This window comes from Adelges cooleyi, unplaced genomic scaffold (assembly GCF_023614345.1).
Source record: "Adelges cooleyi isolate 19-005CV unplaced genomic scaffold, UGA_ACOO_1.1 ACOO_flye_CR_arks_rails_tigmint_CR_PRNA_247, whole genome shotgun sequence".
Taxonomy (NCBI): Eukaryota; Metazoa; Arthropoda; class Insecta; order Hemiptera; family Adelgidae; genus Adelges; species Adelges cooleyi.
Genome location: NW_026095912.1, coordinates 1,258,208 through 1,279,782, shown reverse-complemented (window position 1 = coordinate 1,279,782; position 21,575 = coordinate 1,258,208). Strand labels below are relative to the sequence as shown.

General features: G+C 28.1%; 2 protein-coding genes across 11 annotated transcripts in view; both read left to right on the top strand.

Moving 5' to 3' along the window:
• The first annotated feature begins 758 nt into the window (after window positions 1-758).
• Window positions 759-3,636, top strand: LOC126836933 (uncharacterized). Its single transcript, XM_050570653.1, has 7 exons — window positions 759-812; window positions 925-998; window positions 1,207-1,272; window positions 2,249-2,347; window positions 2,662-2,728; window positions 2,933-2,994; window positions 3,529-3,636. Exons 3-7 carry the CDS (start codon window positions 1,231-1,233, stop codon window positions 3,634-3,636), a joined length of 378 nt encoding a protein of 125 aa, XP_050426610.1. The 5' UTR covers window positions 759-812; window positions 925-998; window positions 1,207-1,230.
• A 1,588-nt stretch (window positions 3,637-5,224) lies between these two features.
• LOC126836884 (uncharacterized) overlaps window positions 5,225-21,575 on the top strand; it is a 40,151-nt gene continuing 23,800 nt past the window's right edge. For 5 of the 10 annotated variants that reach the window (XM_050570563.1, XM_050570559.1, XM_050570558.1 and 2 more), the window contains exons 1-6: window positions 5,225-5,445; window positions 5,553-5,582; window positions 6,519-6,545; window positions 6,709-6,735; window positions 7,000-7,075; window positions 14,511-14,560. In XM_050570563.1, the coding sequence (XP_050426520.1) occupies window positions 5,362-5,445; window positions 5,553-5,582; window positions 6,519-6,545; window positions 6,709-6,735; window positions 7,000-7,075; window positions 14,511-14,560 (294 nt within the window). In that variant the 5' untranslated portion in view covers window positions 5,225-5,361. Of the gene's footprint in view, window positions 5,446-5,552; window positions 5,583-6,518; window positions 6,546-6,708; window positions 6,736-6,999; window positions 7,076-7,239; window positions 7,290-7,556; window positions 7,627-7,811; window positions 7,874-8,462; window positions 8,868-13,418; window positions 13,446-14,510; window positions 14,561-21,575 lie in introns of those variants that run through there. The other 5 variants (XM_050570565.1, XM_050570566.1, XM_050570560.1 and 2 more) reach the window with 5 other exon arrangements.

Sequence of the window (21,575 nt, the reverse complement as noted above, 5' to 3'; positions counted from 1 at the left end):
AAAAGGTAAACCATGTTTAGTATTTTATCGCAAACATATGTTAAAAGACCTTTTATAATTTGCGGCTAACTGTAACGGTTATTTAAGCCGGATTCCTACAAAACAAAACAAAAAATTGAACCACTAATTTTTTACCAAACCTAAGCTTCCCTATAACGTTACTAATACTTAAATGCTCGAAAATTTAATAAACACTTTAAAAACGTTATATTAACTTATGGCTTATACCCAAACTAATCAAAAATGAATGTAATGTTTTTTTTGGGTAGGCAATACATTTTAGACATCATTTTTATATATTGAGCAATAACAACTGGCAACACTGGCTGTAGATAAATATCTATATACACAATTAGTTAGCATAAAAGTAATTAGGTACTTGTATCATAATGTAATAGTGCACAATATTTAAAACTTAAAACTCTACTGATGATGTATTACATTTTTTAATTAATTGTACATTTTTAATAATAACTTAGGCAAAGGACAATTTAGCAAAGATGGAGCGAGTCCAGAAACGCGAAAAAGGTATGTAACCAATGATTAAAATCCGTAGTAAGTAACAAGTTTAAACAATAATTTCGAGAAAAACAATTGTTTATACTATATTTATATTGATTAGTGGTATCTTAAACTATAAAAAATATCAAAACGAAAAACCGCACTTACTCAACGAACGATACATGATTTTGTTGTATTCATTAAAATTGTTTAACTGTACTTCGGAACTAATATTGAATCATTTTACAGGTATTCAGATAGAAGGAGATAATCCAATTTTAAAGGCCGAAGATTATTTGTACGTGAAAAAGGTAATTCATATTTAGTATTTAATCTTAAACAGATGTAAAAATAGCACAACTCACAAAATGACGTGTTGTTTTAAATCATAGATGCAATTTGATGGACATTTTTGGCTTTTAGTTATAATTCTTGGAACAGATTTTGAAATATTTTCTTTTTTAGTCACCTACTGTAAAGAATTTATATTAATAAAGGTCTGGCAGTAAAGTATATATAAGCTGTTTTCCTACAAAACAAAACAGTAACACTAACTTTTTACTAATCCTAAACTTACATATAACCTAACGAATATTTGGATGCTCGAATTATTGTTATAAATAAATATGGACTGAAATTTGATCTGATATAATAAATGCATAATCAAAAAAATGTAGTATTTAATTAATTACATATTGTTTTTAGCTCGCTGCCAAAGTATCGTGGATAATGGCCGACAACAAAAAAGTAGAACCAACGGAAATGTTACAGGTTATTTGAAAGAATACAAACCATTATTTTAATTTAATATAATAATATAAAATACAATTTATCAATCATTATTAATTAATATATATTTTAAACAATAATTACTAAGTAATATAAATTAAATGTTGCTTTAATGTATAAAGTTTATTGTGTTAAAAAGAAATGGATATGTGTCAGTAGTGTTAATTTTATATTTAATGCTTTGTTTTAAAGGATGATGAAGGTATGTACGTTAAAAAGGTAATTTATAAACAGTATTTTATCTTAAGTAGATTGCCCTAGGACTAAAAAACAATGCACTTGTTTGGCTTTCGTTAAAGTTTTTTATACAGATTTTTTGAAATATTTTTCGTTTTCATAACTAACTCTAAAGGCTCTTTTTATTAACTTATGGCTGACAGTAATGATTAGTAAAGCTGATTTTAACATTATATGTCAATATGTGTTTTAAATCTTTCTCTTTCTTCTTCTTGAGTATAACCGGCCATTAAGCCCATTTCGTCAATCAACCGATCCTCCAAGTTTATCTGTTAGCTGATTTTGTTTTCCAATCTGGACCATCATTCAGTGATTCTAAGTCTTCCCATCTTAAACGGGGTAATCCAAGAGGTCTTTTCCCTTCTGAGTTTTCTGCCAATACCATGTACAATAACGGGTTCTAACTACGCTAGGTTAGGTTATAGTGACCAGCCCACTGGAATCTCCTAATCTTTTTAAATCTTTCAGACTCGACTTTTTTTTGGGAAGGCGATATATTTTAGACAAGATAATTTTTAAATTATGAGCGATAAAAACTGGCAACGCTGGCTGTAGATTAATAACTATATACACTATTAGTTGGCTTTTAAGTTTTTTATTTTAAAAGTCATGAACTAGTATAATAGGGTAAAATTCTTGAAACTAATATAGGTGTAAATTATGTTATGAGAAAAAGTATTTTTTTTTTATACTTCCTAATATTACTTTAATATCGTTTTAGAAAGATGAAAATGTTAAGAGTGTCGACCGTATCCACGAATCCTTAAGATATGATAATGCGAAGGTAAATATTTCCGAAAACGATGCAAACCAGAATGAGGTAATTCTACTTTAGTGTTTTATCAAAACCACATGTAATGGTAGCGCAAATAACATAATTTATGTAGGCAATACATATTATAGTGCATCGTTTTTTAATAATAAACTATAACATGTGGCAACGCTGGCTGTAGATTGATAACTATAAATACTATTAGTTAGTTGGCTTGTAAGTCATTGACTAGTGTTATAATCTAATAGGGTAAAATTCTTGAAATTTAAAACGTTACTGATATAGGTATAAATTCTGTCGTAAAAAAAGTATTTTTATTTAAATACGTCTAAATGTTTTTTTATTTTCGTCTGTCATTTTAGAAAGACGTACATGTTAACAGCCAAGATCTTATCCACGAATCCGTAACAGATGATCTTTCACAGACAAGTAAGTTATAAGTTACATTTAAACTTATATTTCAGAAAAAACTGTTATACATATAACATATTTATATTGATTTGTGATACTTAACACAATTGAAAATATCAAAATGAAAATCCATATTTACACTCTATAAATGGTACAAGCTTTTGTTGTATTCATTACAATTGTTTTAACTGTAATTCGGATCTAATTAAAACCGTTATACAGGTCAACCATTGGCCCCAGTCTCAGCTGACACCACTGCTACAAATGAAGCCAACCTGAAAAAGGTAACTCATATATTTTAGTATATTATTATAATCAGATCTAAAATAAGCGAAATTTAAATAACAATTTATTGTATTAACCCAGCGATGCATTTTTAATAATTACAAAAAAAGTATATGTCTAAAGCTAAAACGGATTTAAGGAAAGTGTTAATTTTATGTTTAATACTTGATTTTTAAGAAAGATAATGATGCGTGCCAGGAAAAGGTAATCCATTTATTTTACTATCACAATCAAATGTAAAAATAGCGCAACTGGCTTAACAATGTATAGTTTTTACCCAGGGATACAATCGATGCTATCTTTTGGTTATGGTCATTGTAACAAATTTTGAAATATTTTTCAGTTTTATTAGCCATTTTTACAGAGCTTTTATTATTATATAATAAACACAATTTTTATATTTTATTTAACCACAACAGATAATACAAAAATATTAATGTTAATATGTGTTTTAAAAATTCCAGACTTGTCTTTTATTTGGGTAGGCTATACTTTAAAGACTAATCATTTTTATTAAAAATATATTTTTGCAGCCTGTTGCTGCAAAAAATGAACAACTCAATGCACCAGTGAAAAAAAAAATAAGAAATACGATTTCGAGCCTATTTCATGTGCACAAGAAGGACCACAATAAGGAGTGATCGGATACAGGCATACACAACTTTGTTTTGTTAATTAAATATACACCTATCTGATAACTGTTTTAAGATTATATGAAAAGCTACCAAAACACAAATTAATAAATGTGAAAATTGTATAACATATTAATTACTAATAAAGATATGGTTATTAAATAATGATTAAAATTATTTTCTTTCAAGCAATATTTTTATTGTATCTTATATTTAATTTCCTTCATATCATTGCTATTATATTGTTATTTAAATATTTTATATCTTACTTCTTTACATATTTATCTTTTATTTTTACATTTGAGTTTTGAGTCACATTACCCATGTAAAATTTCCCAAAAATAAAAAATTTAATAAAATATACCAAAAAGAGTTTTTTTTTTATTATGACACCTGTAATTCCTTTTTGACGTTGTTTTTTTATAATATAAACGCTTTTTACTAATGACATAGGATATATGTATATGCCTTAGGAATGGAACCATTGTACTAGTCTATCAGTGTATTAGTGGCACACCGAGAAAACCTCGAGTAAAACCTGTAAACAATATCAAACGCTAATCTCAATGAATAGTGCTTCTAAATTACTATTGAAAATATTAAAAGAGAGAATGTGAGAGAAAAAAGTACAACACTACCATATAACATGTAATATGTCTGGCAGTTATTTATATGACTCACAATCAGTCATAATCAATGTCCCCAAGCATAAGTTAATCATGAATAATATTTTGTATTCTATTTATGTATCGTTTGGATTACTAGCAGAATATACGTGGAATAATTGGTTTCTATAGGGTTTTAACTCAAAAGATTAAACAATCGCCTATGGTGTACTAGATAGGCAGAACAAAAAGCCAGTGTCCATTAGCAGCCTTGTCATATTGACAATAAACCATATAAAATTGTATTATGTTATTTATCATTTAATTACATTGCAACAATAATAATAGTGAAAAACAACTTTTACTCGATAATAAACCTTAATAAAGCTATTCTAGGTGCTATTGTAAAATATGGCGGGTGTTATAATATCAATTTTAAATTCAATTTGTCCCAAAAAGTATGTGTAAGACTGTAGATATTTGAATTTTATACACAACATACACATTTTAGAACAACATGTGTGTAAAGCGGTGATCTCATTTTGATTTCTGTACAAATTTAATATGGTAACGGACGAATTCTCGAATAATTTTCGTAGCTAAAACGATAGGTTTGGTAAAACACATATTTGCTTTTGTTGGTCTTAGAGCGTATTATAGATTGATTGTGTTTTTACTAAATAAAAATAAAAATTATGTTAAAAATTTAAATGTATTTAAAACAAATGTTAATTTGTGATGATATTTTAAAATATGGCGGGTGTTATTATATCAATTTCAAATGTAATTTGCCCAAAAAAATTTGTGTAAATCGGTAGACATTTGAATTTTATACACTATATACACATTTTAGACCAACATGTGTGTACAGAGGTGACCTCATTTTGTTTTTGTACAAATTAAAAGAACGGACGAATTTTCGTAACTAAAACGTTAGATCTGGCAAAACACATTTTGTTTGTCTTAGAGCGTATTTTATTGGTTGTGTTTTTACTTCGTGGGTACAAGTTAATTCCTTTTTATGCACTTTTAAATTGGCGTTAATAACACCAGTCATTATATACTAAATTCAATTATAATAATTTTGAAGGCTTTTTAAACACTTTTGTATAATTTTAAAATTACTACGATGCATGCAAAAGCAATATTTGTGTTATGTTTAATAATTTGTTGTTTAAAACTAACACATTCTGAATTAAAAGACTCACAGAAGGTAATCGAGATTTAATGCATTTTTAAGAATTTAAAAATTAATGCTTATGTTCAAAATTAAAATCGATTTAAAGCAAGTGTTAATTTTGTATTTATTACTTTTTTAAGGCAGCGTTATATGAAGTATTCGTGAACGAGGTAAGTAATATTTCAAATGTAATCTTAAACTGATATAAAATGGCACTATTTCGTACGGTATGTTGGGTTTAGGAATGTAAAACTGTGTATAAGAACTATTATATGAGTACAATATAACTATACGAATTAAAAAAAAATTCAATACCTTTTTTTAAAAAATTCACAATATTGTGAACATATGAAATAAAGTCTCTATTTACACGAGTCTTATTTTTTAAAAATATGTGTCGTTTTTTTTGGTTTTTAAAAAACGTCTTTTGCGTCATACTTTAATACAACTGTTTCTACGCAGCCTAAGTAACACAAAATAAACTTTAAACAGTCATAAACATTTTGACTTTATTGACTGAAAAAATTATTCAGGCGAGTCTGCAACCACGAAAGAGCATTTTCATGTCTCGTTGAAGTACCGAATAAATTTAGAGTAGTGGTGGAATTATAGATAATGATATAGTATATTAAGAAGCAGTAACAAGCTAGTATATTAAAACATCAAGTTTCTAGCTGATATTGTAGTGTTTAATATCTGGCTGAAAACAATTCATAAAGAGTTTGGGCCCTTAAACTATTTTGAATTTTCATCAGTTTCATACCAAACCTAGAAATTGTTATTATACTATTGATGGATCATCTACCAGGGTTTATACTACATTTTACTTAAAATTTAGTTAAAACAATTTAGTTTTAGAAATTTTAACACTTTTTAAACTTTTGAATAATATAAAAACGATTATGCATGCAAAACCAGTTTTTATGTAATGTTTAAAAGTTTATTTTTATAATAAACACTTTCTTAAAAAGTGTAACGTAGTTGCATGCTTACTACAATTTAGCTGTAAACATTTATACTATGTAAAATAAAAATTATAATTATGTTTAAAATTTAAACGGATTTAAAACAAATGTTAATTTTATGTTAAATACTTTGTTTTCAAGTTTAAGGAACTCGAAGAACTGGAAAAAGTAATATATATTTCGATTTTGATCTTCAACAAATGTAAAAATAGTGCAACTCACATAATACTACATTTTATTTTAAAACATTTATAAATTAGAAAAAAAAACTGTTAAAATTTTAATGAACTAAATATAATTTTAAATTTATGTTTAATACTTTGTTTTTAAGGTCAATTCAAAATTGTACATTGAAAAGGTAATCCATATTTAGTATTTTATCGTAATAGATGTACTATTACAATAGTAACACTACATTTTTGAGTAGACCATTCTTAAACGATAAAAACTGACAGCGCCGACTGTAGAAAAAAAAATACATACCTACTATTAGTTGGTTTATAACAAATATTAATTACTAAAAATTCTAAAAACTTAAATCACCACTAATATAGGTAATAAAATATTTCACTAGGAAAATGTTTTTATTTGAATACTTATAAATAGCTTAATATTATTTTAGACTGGAGAAATTAGTAATAAGCGTTTACGAATATGGGATCACTTACAAGGTTTTGACCCAAAGACTGAAGTCCATGGTAAGAAATAAGCTTAAGCACTAATTTCTAAAAAAACCTTTTTTTTTATACCATATTTATATTGATTTGTGATACCTAAAACAATTCAAAATATCGCTATGAAAAACCGCACTAGAACGCAACGATTGGTACACGATTTTGATGTATTCATTTAACTGTTTCAGTAAAATATGACGCAAAGACAATTGCCGAAGATAATGCGTACTTGAAAGAGGTAATCCAACACAAAAACTTACAAATGCATTTTAAAGTAGATAATTTTTCAAAAATGAGCAAAAAAAAAATTGGCAACGCTGACTGTAGAAAAATACTTATTATACTATTAGTTGGTTTGTAAGATATTAACTAGTATTATTATCAAATAAAAAAATACCGTATGATTCTTAAAACTTAAAACACACTAATATGGGTAATAAAATATATCATAAGAAAAATATTTTTATTTAAATAAGTACTTATAAATATTTTTTAATTATTTTAGATGGCGAAAAAAGCAAATAAGATATTGCGAGAAAACAATCCCCAATTACGTTACGAAGATGAGATTAGTTGTAAGTAGTTAGTTACTTTTAAACATAAAATTCGAAAACCTGTATCTTATACCATATTTGTAATGATTTTTGGTACCTTATAAAATTGAAAAAATCAAAAATAAAAGCCACCCTTGTACGATTTAGTTGTATTCATTTAAATTGTTTCAACTGGAATTCGGAACTAATTTTAAAACTTTTTGCAGTTCCTTTGTTGGTCCCAAACTTAGCTAAGAACGTTACCGAAGAAATCGCGAACTTGAAACAGGTAATTCATACTTAGTTTTCAATCTAAACCAGATGTAAAAGTAGCCCAAGTCACATGATAATGTTTTAACTCAGAGACGCACTAATAAAATTTGAATACTTTAATTTAAACTTACACGATAAATAACAATTTATATTTGTTTAAGCAAATGCCAAATAAAAAAAAATGTTTTTAACATATAATGATTATTGAATTTCAAAAATGGTATCAATAGTTTAAATTTTAAATGAAATAAATACTAAGTCGAGAAGCCAAAGGATATTACGAAATATTTTTTGAAATATGAAATTTATAGTTCATCATATCAAAAGAACCTAACAATAAATTTATATTCATTAAAAATGTAGTTGATGCACTAAGTCAAAATGTGTTTGAAACCTATCAGACTAGACTTTTATTTGGGCAGGCAATATATTTTAGTGTAGATAATTTTTATACGATAAAACTGGCAATGCTGGCTGTAGATTCATAACTTTATACACTATTAGGTGGCTTATAAGTTATTAACTAGTAATGTAATCTAAAAAAGTTAAAAATTGTTGAATCTTAAAACTTCACTAATATAGTTATTAATATATGTCTTGCAAAGAGAATACAAATGCTCGAAGACCGTTTAGATAACCAACCAAAAACTGAAGTCCACGGTAAGAAAAAATAAATGTCTTTCAAAACTTCTTTGTGGCCGCCATAAAGAGTGATGGGATACAAGCATACACATAATAAGTTGTTTAATAAATAAATATATACCTATCTAATAACCGGTTTAAGATTGCATTAAAACCTACCTAAACACAAATTAAGAAATATGAACATTTTGTAACTTTTAAATTACTAACAAAGATATGGTTATTAAATAATGATTAAAATGTACTACAATATTGTATCATATATTTAATTTCCTTTACATTATTGTTATTATATAATTTTTTTAAAATTATTTCTCACTCCTTTACATTTATTTATCTTTTATGTTAACATGGGTTCTGACTTATATAATACTTGTTTACTATTAATTCCTGTTTAGTACTGTTGTAGTTACTTTATACATTTTTTCTTTTTTCTTTATGAGACATATTTATCTTTTATGTTTACGTGGGTTTTGAGTTACATTATGTAAAATTTCACAAAAATAAAAAATTTAACAAAAATATTCCAAAAAGAGTTTTTTTTATTATTATAACACCTGTAATCCCTTTTTGACGGTTTTTTTAATGAACAGCTTTATTAATTAAAGAGTTTACTTTTACCGATTAATTATAATATTATTTTTTTGTTTTATGATTTTTGTATTTTTATAATAATTTCTGTATTTTGTCAAATCTAATATAATTTGGGTATTATCAAACAAACCAGAGAATAGGTTAAGTAATCTAATTAACGAGTAGCAATAAACATGTAAAGTATATTTAACCAAATAATTTGGTATCTCTGTTACAAAACGTGTAAAATACTATCTGTTGCTTTTTGTTTTTTTCAAAACGATAAATCCGTATATAGGTTACATTTACATGTATTAAGTGTTTAGACATTGCATTTTTTATAATAGACTTTTCATCTCCTAAAACGAGTTTAAATCAACATATATTCAAACCAGATAATAAGGTATGGCTTTTTTTAAAATTGTAGCCAATATAAAAACATGTTGTTTTTTTCTAGCCGATATATTTGTACATGAGTAACCTTTTTGCATTTTGTACAAAAACGTGTTGTTACATTTTTATCTTCGATGCAAAGCGAGAAGGTATTGGTTTTACTCTGATGTGTGTTTTTTTTTTATCTGTATACACTGTAACTTCTTTAATACTGGACCAATTCTTTCGAATAGCAACTCTATAAATCGCATTTTTCATCTAGTTGGTATTTTGGGGGAGTAAAAGTTGAAAAAGTTTAATTCTTCACAGACGAAAGTTGAAAAAACAAAAAAAAAACCGTACGAGTTTTTAAGTTAGAACTTTTACTGGCTATAATTTCGAGAAAAAGAGTCGGATCGAGTTGAAATGTATAAGAAATAATTATTTGGTATGCCCGCACACGTCAGTTGTGTCAAACTTAAACTATACCCATTTCCCACCCCCCTAGAGGGGGTACAATTTTTTTTGTTTTTCCGGGTTTTTAGCGGTAATTTTAAAAATTTTGGGTTGAAAATTTGGCAGTAGTTGGAACTCATATGTGCTCATAACATATTAAACGGGAAAAATATTCGGCACTACAGTTTTTTTTTAACTGCCGGGAAACTGTGTTTTCGCAGATTTCGTATATTTTAACAAAAACACCTAAAATCTTTAAAAAAAATTGATCAAATCATTAAAACAATTTTATTTATATCTATGCAGAATGATACTATTAGGTTTTGTGCTCAAGTACCACTCTTGACTTAAAGTTTACACAAAGTTCATTTTTTTTTTTTTTTTTTACTTAAGTTCTTTCTGGCTGATTAAAATTGAGAACTGATAACAAATTCGTAATCACCGACCCCAAAAACATATAATTTGACCACTTTTAATGCCTTTTTCACAAAAATCCAGATAAATGTTTTAGCTTCGATGCAAAGCGAGAAGGTATTGGTTTTACTCTGATGTGTGTTTTTTTTTTATCTGTATACACTGTAACTTTTTTAATACTGGACCAATTCCTTCGAGTAGCAACTCCATGAATCGCAAATTTCATCTAGTTGGTACTTTAGGGGGGGGGGGAAATTGAAAAAGTTTAATTCTTAGAAACTCGATTTATTGGGAAAAAAACCTATCCGTGTACTTATTAAGACACTTAATGATTCTGATACGACAAAACCACTGTCGTTATCTCGTTATTTTATAGCCTGCGTTATATAACCTTACCGAAGTGTAACTATGAGTGTATAATGTCCAACTACCTGCAAATAATGAAGAGGACTGTTGTTTTTTGGATTCAGATTAAGTGTTGGTTTTTATGCAGTATACCGCCTCAAAATGTTTTTTTTATTACACAATTTTTTTAAAGGAAAACTAATGTTTTGTATATTGTTATACTGTTATTCATTTAAAGAAATTCACGCTCGATTGTTTAAATTGTCTAATATTAGATAATCTGCTTCGTGCTAATTTTAATTTTTTAGTTAATCAACTTGTAGCTCTAATTTTGTATAAAATATTTCATTATTTTATTACTATGTACAGATTAAGATAAATTTTAATAATAATTAAGTCATAAATGATAATACTTTATTTTATGACTAGATCAAATCTCGTGAACATTTAACATCATGATACTGCTCCTATGCTATTATTAAAAAAACACAATTTTTAAAATCTCCATAAAAGGTTATTGTTAAATAACAGGCAATAGCCGACTGCTAGTGGCTATACACGTTAGTAATATTTAACTAATAAGTAATATATGTAGGTAAAATGTATTGTTTTCTCCATCACGGTACCAGTATACGATTTATTTTAATTTAAATGTAAGAAAATCGATTTTTCTTTAGAAAATAACAAGAAATTAATATACAGGATGAGGCAGTATTATGAGGCGGTTTTCTAATGTATTTAAATGGTAAAACCCGTTTCACTAACCCACCCTTTATATTTTAAGGATCTATGAAAAGGTTTTTTTAGTTGCATTTTATTTTGTACATTGTCAATCTAGTAAAATAGAAGTATAATATAGCTTTGAAATAATATAATCTAGGAAGTATAAATAATTTGTGTGAGATTGCTCTAATAGAAGTATATAATACATAAATATTAATTTTATTGAGAATACGCGTTTATAATTTAAACTATGGAGTACAAACGATTGAAACATGAATCGTCGACCATTCCAACAAAATATAACAAGACATTGTATTTGTGTTTTTTGGTCCACTAAGTTTTTGCAAAAAAAAAAAAAAACCAGTACAGTGGGGTCGGTGCATAGTGGGGACGGAGCATAGTTGGGTCGGGGCATAGTGGTGACGGGGAGGTCACAGGTTTACAGGAATTTTTAAATCTGAAAGTGATAAAATCACTTTCGAAAAAACGCTTCGATGCAAATCGGTAGTTAGTATTTTCAAGCCAGTACAGTCCAAATCAAGCACAGTATAAACCAGCAAAGTTAGAAAGTTTTAAATGAAGGTTCTGTATTTACAAATGAGCATCAAAGCGTTTATTTGAAAGCGATTTTATTCAATTTTATCACTTTTATTTATAATAATTCTTGTAGACCTGTGACCTCTCCGTTTCCTCATTGCTTTGATTACATTATGCCAATACTCTACTGTACTAGTCCTCTCGGATAAAATCACTTTCAAATTAACGCTTTGATGCTCATTTGTAAATACAGAACCTTCATTTAAAACTTGCTAACTTTGCTGGTTTATACTGTGCTTGATTTGGACTGTACTGGCTTGAAAATACTAACTACCGATTTGCATCGAAGCGTTTTTTCGAAAGTGATTTTATCACTTTCAGATTTAAAAATTCCTGTAAACCTGTGACCTCCCCGTCACAGGTAAGTCATATTTCAAATGTAATCTTAAGCGATATAAAATGGCACTATTTCGTACTGTATGTTGGGTTTAGGAATGTAAAACTGTGTATAAGAACTATTACATGAGTACTATATAATTATACGAATTAAAAAAAAAATCAATCCCTTTTTTTAATAAATTTACAATATTGTGAACATATGAAATAAAGTTCCTATTTACACGAGTGTTATTTTTTAAAAATATGTGTCGTTTTATTGTTTTTAAAAAACGTTGTCTTTTGCGTCATACTTTAATACAACTGTTTCTACGCAGCCTAACTAACACAAAATAAACATTAAACAGTCATAAACATTTTGACTTTATTGATTGAAAAAGTTATTCAGCCGAGTCTGCAACCACGCATTTTCATGTCTCGTTGAAGTACTGAATAAATTTAGAGTAGTGGTGGAATTATAGATAACGATATAGTATATTAAGAAGCAGTAACAAGCTAGTATATGAAAACATCAAGTTTCTAGCTAATATTGTAGTGTTTAATATTTGGCTGAAAACAATTTATAAAGAATTTGGGCCCTTAAACTGTTTTGAATTTTTATTAAGGGAGATAGGGGTGGGAGCTAGTGAGTAGGGGATAGGGAAAGATATAGGAGATAAGAGGTAGGGGTGGAAGCTAGGGGTGGGAGATGTATCGTTTTGTTGTTTTCAAAAAACATTATGCCATAGCTATTATTTGAAATAAAAAAAAATTAGTCATACCAAACCTAGAAATTATTATTATACTGTTGATGGATCATCTACCACGGTTTATACTACATTTTACTTAAAATTTAGTTAGAACAATTTAGTTTTAGAAATTTTAACACTTTTAAAACTTTTGAATAATTTAAAAACGATTATGCATGCAAAACCAGTTTTTATATAATGTTTAAAAGTTTATTTTTATAATAAACACTTTCTTATAAAGTGTAATGTAGTTGCATGCTCACTACAATTTAGTTGTAAACATTTATACTATGTAAAATAAAAATTATAATTATGTAAAAATTTAAATGGATTTAAAACAAATGTTAATTTTATGTTCAATACTTTGTTTTCAAGTTTAAGGAACTCGAAGAACTGGAAAAAGTAATATTTATTTCGATTTTGATCTTAAACAAATGTAAAAATAGTGCAACTCACATAATACTACATTTTATTTTAAAACATTTATAAATTAGAAAAAAAACTGTTAAAATTTTAATGAACTAAATATAATTTTAAATTTATGTTTAATACTTTGTTTTTAAGGTCAATTTAGAATTGTATGATGAAAAGGTAATCCATATTTAGTATTTTATCATTAACAGATGTACTATTACAATAGTAACACTACATTTTTGAGTAGACTATTCTTAAACGACAAAAACTGACAGCGCCGACTGTAGAAAAAAAATACATACCTACTATTAGTTGGTTTACAACAAATATTTTTTACTAAAAATTCTAAAAACTTAAATCACCACTAATATAGGTAATAAAATATTTCACTAGGAAAATGTTTTTATTTGAATACTATTGCGATATACGCCTGTATATCTTGGTGGAAGTTAGTATTTAAGTAGAAAATAAAACACAACAATAATATGTTTAACACAATACTATTAAATATAAAAAACACACACAGTATAGAGAATAATATATATATATACAACGTACGTTTCAATTATAACAGCAGCCGTAATAGAATGGTAAATCCAACACCTTAAATCTATGTCTTATATACTATACAATCTAGGTTACAGTCGTAATTGGTCCTTGTATAAACAACTTAAATATTACTCATGGTTTCTTCAGTGTACACTTATAATACCATATAAGGTTATATAATATTTATTACTTATATTCCATGACCCAGATAAACAATATTAATTATATTCAATAAATACTTATAATTAGCTTAATATTATTTTAGAGAGGAGAAATTAGTAACAAGCGTTTACGAATATGGGATCACTTACAAGGTTTTGACCCAAAGACTGAAGTCCGTGGTAAGAAATAAGCTTAAGCACTAATTTCTAAAAAAACCTTTTTTTTATACCATATTTATATTGATTTGTGATACCTAAAACAATTCAAAATATCGCTATGAAAAACCGCACTGGAACGCAACGATTGGTACACGATTTTGTTGTATTCATTTAACTGTTTCAGTAAAATATGACGCAAAGACAATTGCCGAAGATAATGCGTACTTGAAAGAGGTAATCCATAATCAACATTTTATCGTTTACAGATGCAGTTCAATGCACATTTTTGGTTGTGATTCTTGAAAGAGATTTTGAAATAATTTCACTTTTGTTAAATAATTTTAAAGAAGTTCTTTTTAATTTAAGGCTTACAGTTATGGTAACTATGGCTGCTTTTCACTAAACCTATAACATGACTAATATTTGGATGTTTAAATTGTTGTTGAAAATAACAATGAACTTGAATTTATGTTACAAATATCCAATTAAGAAATGTACAAAAGTATACACACAAACACAACCTATAGAACATATTTTCACATGAAGAAACCTATTTTCTTTTTAGGAGAGATCTACACACACAAAAACTTACAAATGCATTTTAAAGTAGATAATTTTTAAAAAATGAGCAAAAAAAAAATTGGCAACGCTGACTGTAGAAAAAATACTTATTGTACTATTAGTTGGTTTGTAAGATATTAACTAGTATTATCATCAAATAAAAAAATACCGTATGATTCTTAAAACTTAAAACACACTAATATGGATAATAAAATATATCATAAGAAAAATATTTTTATTTAAATAGGTACTTATAAATATTTTTTAATTATTTTAGATTGCGAAAAAAGCTAATAAGATATTGCGAGAAAACAATCCCCAATTACGTTACGAAGATAAGATGAGTTGTAAGTAGTTAGTTACTTTTAAACATAAAATTCGAAAACCTGTATCTTATACCATATTTGTAATGATTTTTGGTACCTTATAAAATTGAAAAAATCAAAAATAAAAGCCACCCTTGTACGATTTAGTTGTATTCATTTAAATTGTTTCAACTGGAATTCGGAACTAATTTTAAAACTTTTTGCAGTTCCTTTGTTGGTCCCAAACTTAGCTAAGAACGGTACCGAAGAAGTCGCGAACCTGAAGGAGGTAATTCATACTTAGTTTTCTATCTAAACCAGATGTAAAAGTAGCCCAAGTCACATGATAATGTCTTAACTCAGAGACGCACTAATATAGTTATTAATTTATGTCTTGCAAAGAGATTACAAATTCTCGAAGACCGATTACATAACCAACCAAAAACTGATGTCCATGGTAAGTTATAAGTTACGTTTAAACACAAATTTCGACTGTTACATATACCATATTTATATTATTTTGTGGTATCTAATACAATTAAAAACATCGATAAGAAAAGCCTGCCTTGTAAGAAAATATATGATACACGATTTTGTGGTATACATTAACATTGTTTTAACTGTAATTCGGAACTAATATTCAAACATTTTACAGGTATTGAGATAGAAGGAGATAATGCGAAGTTAAATTCAACAGATGGTAATGCAAAGATAAATAATTCCGAAAACGATGCGAGCCAGAATGAGGTAATTCAACTTGTAAAAGTTGCTCAACTCACATAACAATATATTGCTTTAACCTAGGGATGTAAATCGATGCATAATTTTGTCTTTATTTGGGTGGTTACTGGGCGATACATTTTAGGGCTGATCATTTTTATTAAAAAAATAATTTTCTAGCCTGTTGCCGCAAGGAATGATCAACTCAATGCACCAGAGAAAAAGCAAAAACAGAAGTATCTTGCAAAACTATTGCGTTTCTGCAATAAGGCCCACAATAAGGAATGATCGGATACAAGCATACACAAAATAATTTTTTTATTAAATAAATATTTACCTATATGATAACCGGTTTAAGCTTGTATGAAAAGCTAATCGTAAATTAAAAAATGTGAAAATTGTATAATATTCGATTTTTTTTTTTTTCTTTATTTGAGATAAACAATCTATACCTTAGGGGCACAATAGGTTTATATGGTTGTATAGAGTAATTTACGACATGATACGCTTGACGTGAGAAGTCATCCACTAATGACACTCAATATTAATTTTTTTTTTTTTTTATTATTATAAAATTGTTAAGCAGCTGATGCTCTGACTTGAATTAGTTGATGGGAGGGGGTTGAACAAGTAGGTCACGACACCATTTTCGTTTTAAGCGTCTGGGTGGGTTTCCAGGAATAGAAAAGACTGCAAGATTTCGTATTAGCGGGTTGTTATTAGAGGAAAGAAGATTGTGGAAGCGTTGGTAATGAGCTATAGCTTCTTCGTGTACCAATTTCATTTTTAGATCAGTGTGGATTGTGTGGTTTGAGACGTAAGGAGGAGCATTTAAAAGTTTCCTGAGTGCTAAATTTTGAAATGTTTGTATTTTATTTAAATTTGATTTTTTTGCATTACCCCATAACTGTATGCCATAAGTCCAGACTGGTTTGGTTAAAGATTTATATATGAGCAGTTTTGTGTTGATATTAGTGTATTTGTTATTGTTAATAAATGTTTTAAGAAGGCGTAATCGAGAGTTTAAGTTTACTCGTTTAGACTTTATATGGTGGGCCCAGGTTAATCTACGATCTAGAGTTAGTCCAAGATATTTAACTGTTTGATGGTTTGGAATAGAGATACCATGAATGGAGACAGCTGGGCAGAGAGTAGGTCTAAGGGTAAAAGTGCAATGCACGGATTTTGACTGGTTTATTTTCAACCGCCAGTTGGTGTACCATTCTTCCATGAGGGAGAGGTGATTTTGAAGATGGCGGGAAGCAATAACCGGGTCATTATTTACTGAGATTATAGCTTTGTCGTCGGCATAGTCGGCGACTAGCGTATTCGGGGAGGTTGGTTGATCAGAGGCGTAGATGTTGTAGAGCACAGGCGAAAGAATTCCACCTTGCGGAACACCTGCCGAGATTTTAGCTATACTGGAGAGGGTTTCACCGAAACGAGTACTGAAATATCTGTCAGAGAGATATGATTTAATGATCAGGAAGTATACTGGATGTAAAAATTTTTTCAATTTGAAAAGGAGCCCGTGGTGCCAGACCCTATCAAATGCTTGAGAAATATCTAGAAAAACGCAAGTGCAATATAATTTTTTTTCTAATGCATAAGAAATTGCATCTACAACTCTATGAACTTGATGGATTGTTGAGTGAGTAGATCGAAATCCAAACTGCGAGTTGGGAAGAATGGAATTTATAGTTAGGCATGGTAGAATTCGTTTAAGTAAAAGTCTTTCGAGGATTTTGGCGAAAAAAGGTAACAGACTAATGGGTCTGTAAGAGGAGATGGAGTCAGGAAGTTTATTGGGCTTTGGAACAAGAATAATAATCGAGAATTTCCAGAGGGTAGGAAAATATGAGAGCCTGAGAACAGAGTTAAATAAATGCGTGAGGTGGATGATCGCTTTTTTTGGCAGGCATCTGGCAACTTCAGCAGTAATATGATCAAACCCGGGAGATTTTTTGAGAGGGTATTTATCAATAGCATATTTAACTTCATTCGGAGTGAAGTGTTTGACAGGGTGAGCTACTGGTAGTGGGAGTTTAGAAACTCTTCCACAGAATTGATGTTATTAGGAGAGGCAATATCAGGGTGAGGCTGAAAAATTTCAGATAGATGGAGTTTGAACAGTTCGGCTTTATCTGTATCAGATATAGCAAAGCTACCATCGTTTTTTTTTATTGGGACGTTTGGGGTTTTAGTTTTGCACGCATTTTTTGTTGCTTTCCAAAGACTACCATCATTTGAGAGATTAGTTAGAAAGCTTTCAAGAGATTTTGTTTTGAATTTAGCTAACAATTTTTTTAGATGGTTGGCAAGTTTATTGTATTTTTGCTTGTGTGAAGGCAGACGGGTTCGTTGGTAAAGAGCCCTTAAGAGTTAGCAGTACTGAGGAATGGTCAGAATTTAACTCGAGTATATTCTCCGTAGTGCAGTGAATGTTGTTTGGGATTTTTGTAATGAAAATATCTAGAATATCTGGGTTTTTACGAGATGAGGTCGGCCAATAAGTTGGACCTGGTGGAGCAAGAACTTTTAGATTTCCTCTAGTTACAAAATTGTGAAGAACCTGACCACGCGGGTTGTTTGCACGGCAACCCCAGGAATGGTGTTTTGCATTGAAGTCACCGCCTATAATGCAATTGTTATGAATTGAGTTAAACTAATTAGTATAATTTTGAATTGTTATCTTATGTTTTGGAGGATAATATTCAAATGATTAATAAAGTTATGGTTATTAAACAATGATTAAAATGTAATAGAATTAAAAAAAAGAAATTATTTTCTTTTAAGCAATATTTTTATTGTTTCATATATTTAATTTCCTTAATATTATTGTTATTATAATTATTTAAATATTATATATTACTTCTTTGCATATTCATCTTTTATGTCTACATTTGGGTTTTGTACATTGTACATTTATTACAATTTGTACATTTGAGTTAAATTATGTAAAAATTCACAAAAATTAAATAACAAAAGTATTCCAAAAAATGTTTTTGTTTCCTAAATATGACAACTGTAATCCTTTTTTAACAAATAACAAATCTTTAGAGCCAATATCAGATACAGAATATTATGAAAGTCTCTTTAATGAGTAGGAGGACTTAGAACACGTTTGTTATATATACTCGTTTATAAAATAAATAAGTTGTTTAATGTGTACCAGTGTTTTTTTCATAAATTATTTATTTAGGAAAATTACACACTAAAAATTAAAATTAAATTATTAAATTTGGACATAGTGACATAAGTGATGACATAAAAACTTTAACTGAGAATTATACGGAAAAAGCACAAATTGTAACACATCAAATGTTCATAATTTTCAAATGAATATAACTTTTTTACGTATGAACAAAAATACAATTTGCTTACACTAATTATTTATTAAAAACTATACTAAATAATATGGCTTCTTCTTCTTTAAAAAAAACAAGGTTAACAAAAAAAATGACTTAAAAAGTAAAGCAAGTAATTTTAAAAGAAATCTTAAAAATATTCACTAAAACAAAAGTTATTTCATTAGTCAAATCATTATGAGCCACTCAGTATATTGTAGTATGTATCTGTGGTACCGAAAGCAACCATATACTGATATTGTTTAGATAGACAAAGGTTGTTTGCTTATGCAAAAATGATTTTGCGTAAATATAAGTACCGAACATTACAAACTGCTGGAAAAGCAGTTTACTGATGAGAGCCAACATTTTCCTTAAACAGTTAACAGTTTTGACATTAAAACATCGCAAAAACGGTTATCAGCAATCGGTATGCCTTCGTTACCTTTGTAAAAATACGCTCATTGTATTGTCACTGATAAGACACTCTTATCAGTACATTCGTTATCACTACCACCGAAGGTTATCACTGAAAAACCTTCCTTATCAATACTATTAGGTTAGCAGTAATAAACATATAATATTAATCGTTTTTTGAATAAAAACCAATAGTGTACATACTATAAACACAACGGATTTTATATAAGTTATTTTAATATTAAAGTTAGAAACAATTCTACATTATTTAAGGAAAATACTAAATTATTATAATCAAATCGATAAAAAATGTTTACTAAATTATTTCCACTTGGCTTAAAGATTTTTAATTTGAACATTTAATTGTGGTACTTTACCGGGCACCCTTTTTTCGATTTTTATTTTTTTAAATCGATAGTATGGGTGAAACGAAATTTCACCACCTTAATAATTGACTTGGTTGGGATTTTGCTATAGCGAACAATGAACACTTTTTGGCTCGCCTGATACACATTGTTGAGACTTGAGGATGACTTAGTAGTACATATTAATGTTTTATCGCGCCCCACTAATATTATAAAGTATTACGGGCCAATACATGCTAATAATTTTTTATAATTTGGATATACATTTATATTTTATGATTCTACCTAATACATATTGATACAAAATAAATATATAATGCTGTTTTTCTACAAACTCTGATGAAAATTGTGAGGGACACACACACATACATTCATTTATATATATATATATATAGGTAATAAAAATAGAAATAACTAATCAGATAAAAAATTCAATTTATATAGGTGGCTTATGGGATATGGCATAAGCTAAATGGGTCGAAAATATACACATTCGCCAATTACCTAAAAATATACTTTTTTTTGGACTTTTATATCGGTATTTATCTAACTCTAACCCTCTGCTTCTGAGTTTTTAATAATTAGTTCTAAGTCAATAAAAAGTAAAAACCTTTATCAAATACTTTTTAGTTTTATATATAATTTATACATAGATCTTTCATTCCGATACTCATGAAAATGCATACTAATTAAACAATGTTTAATAACTTCGTGTTTTTTATATATAAAATATATTTGTAATTTAATTGGAATACATGAAAGCAAGTTATATTATTAAATTATGGTTAAACATAAAAATATGACGTAATAAATACAGCTTAATACATTTTTAAACAAATGTCAATAAAATAAATTTAAAAAAAAAATGTTTTAAAAAGTAAATCACTTAAGTGAAATAACAAACTTGATGATTATAGCGCAAATGAATATGAATCAATTTAAAAAAAAAATCTTAAAAATATTCACTAAAATTAAAGTTATTTAATTTGTCAAATCATTATGGGCCACTCAGTATATTGTAATATATATCTGTGGTTTCAAAGGCAAACATTTTAACTGATATGTACTCATACTTTAAATTGATAAAGATTGTTTGTTTACCGCAAAACAGATTTTACATAAATATAAGTATCAAACATTAAAAATGCTGGAGCCTGGAAATGTAGTTTACTGATGAGAGCAAACATTTTATTAAACAGTTAACAGTTTTAACATTAAAACATCGCCAAAACAGTTATCAGCAAACGGTATGCTTTCGTTACCTTCGTGAAAATACGCTCATTGTATTGTCAGTACATTCGTTATCACTATCACCGAAGGTTATCACTAATAAACTTTCCTCATCAATACCACAGGTAAGCCTCTCTTATCAATAAATTCTTATCAGTACTGCCACACGTATAACTGATAATCTGTGGACAAAACACCCTGTGGCGGCCCACATACAGCACTGTAGCGGATGTATGGCCACGAGGCGCCACAGCTAGCGCAACCTAGCTGTCGGCATCGATACCGCCTCAACACATGGTCAGAT

Bases quoted from the DNA above. Each gene is read 5' to 3' on its own strand.
- LOC126836933 (XM_050570653.1), top strand. From the start codon at position 1,231: ATGGCCGACAACAAAAAAGTAGAACCAACGGAAATGTTACAG. The intron at 1,273-2,248 runs GTTATTTGAAAG...ATATCGTTTTAG, and splicing joins AACCAACGGAAATGTTACAG to AAAGATGAAAATGTTAAGAG. The intron at 2,348-2,661 runs GTAATTCTACTT...CTGTCATTTTAG, and splicing joins ACGATGCAAACCAGAATGAG to AAAGACGTACATGTTAACAG.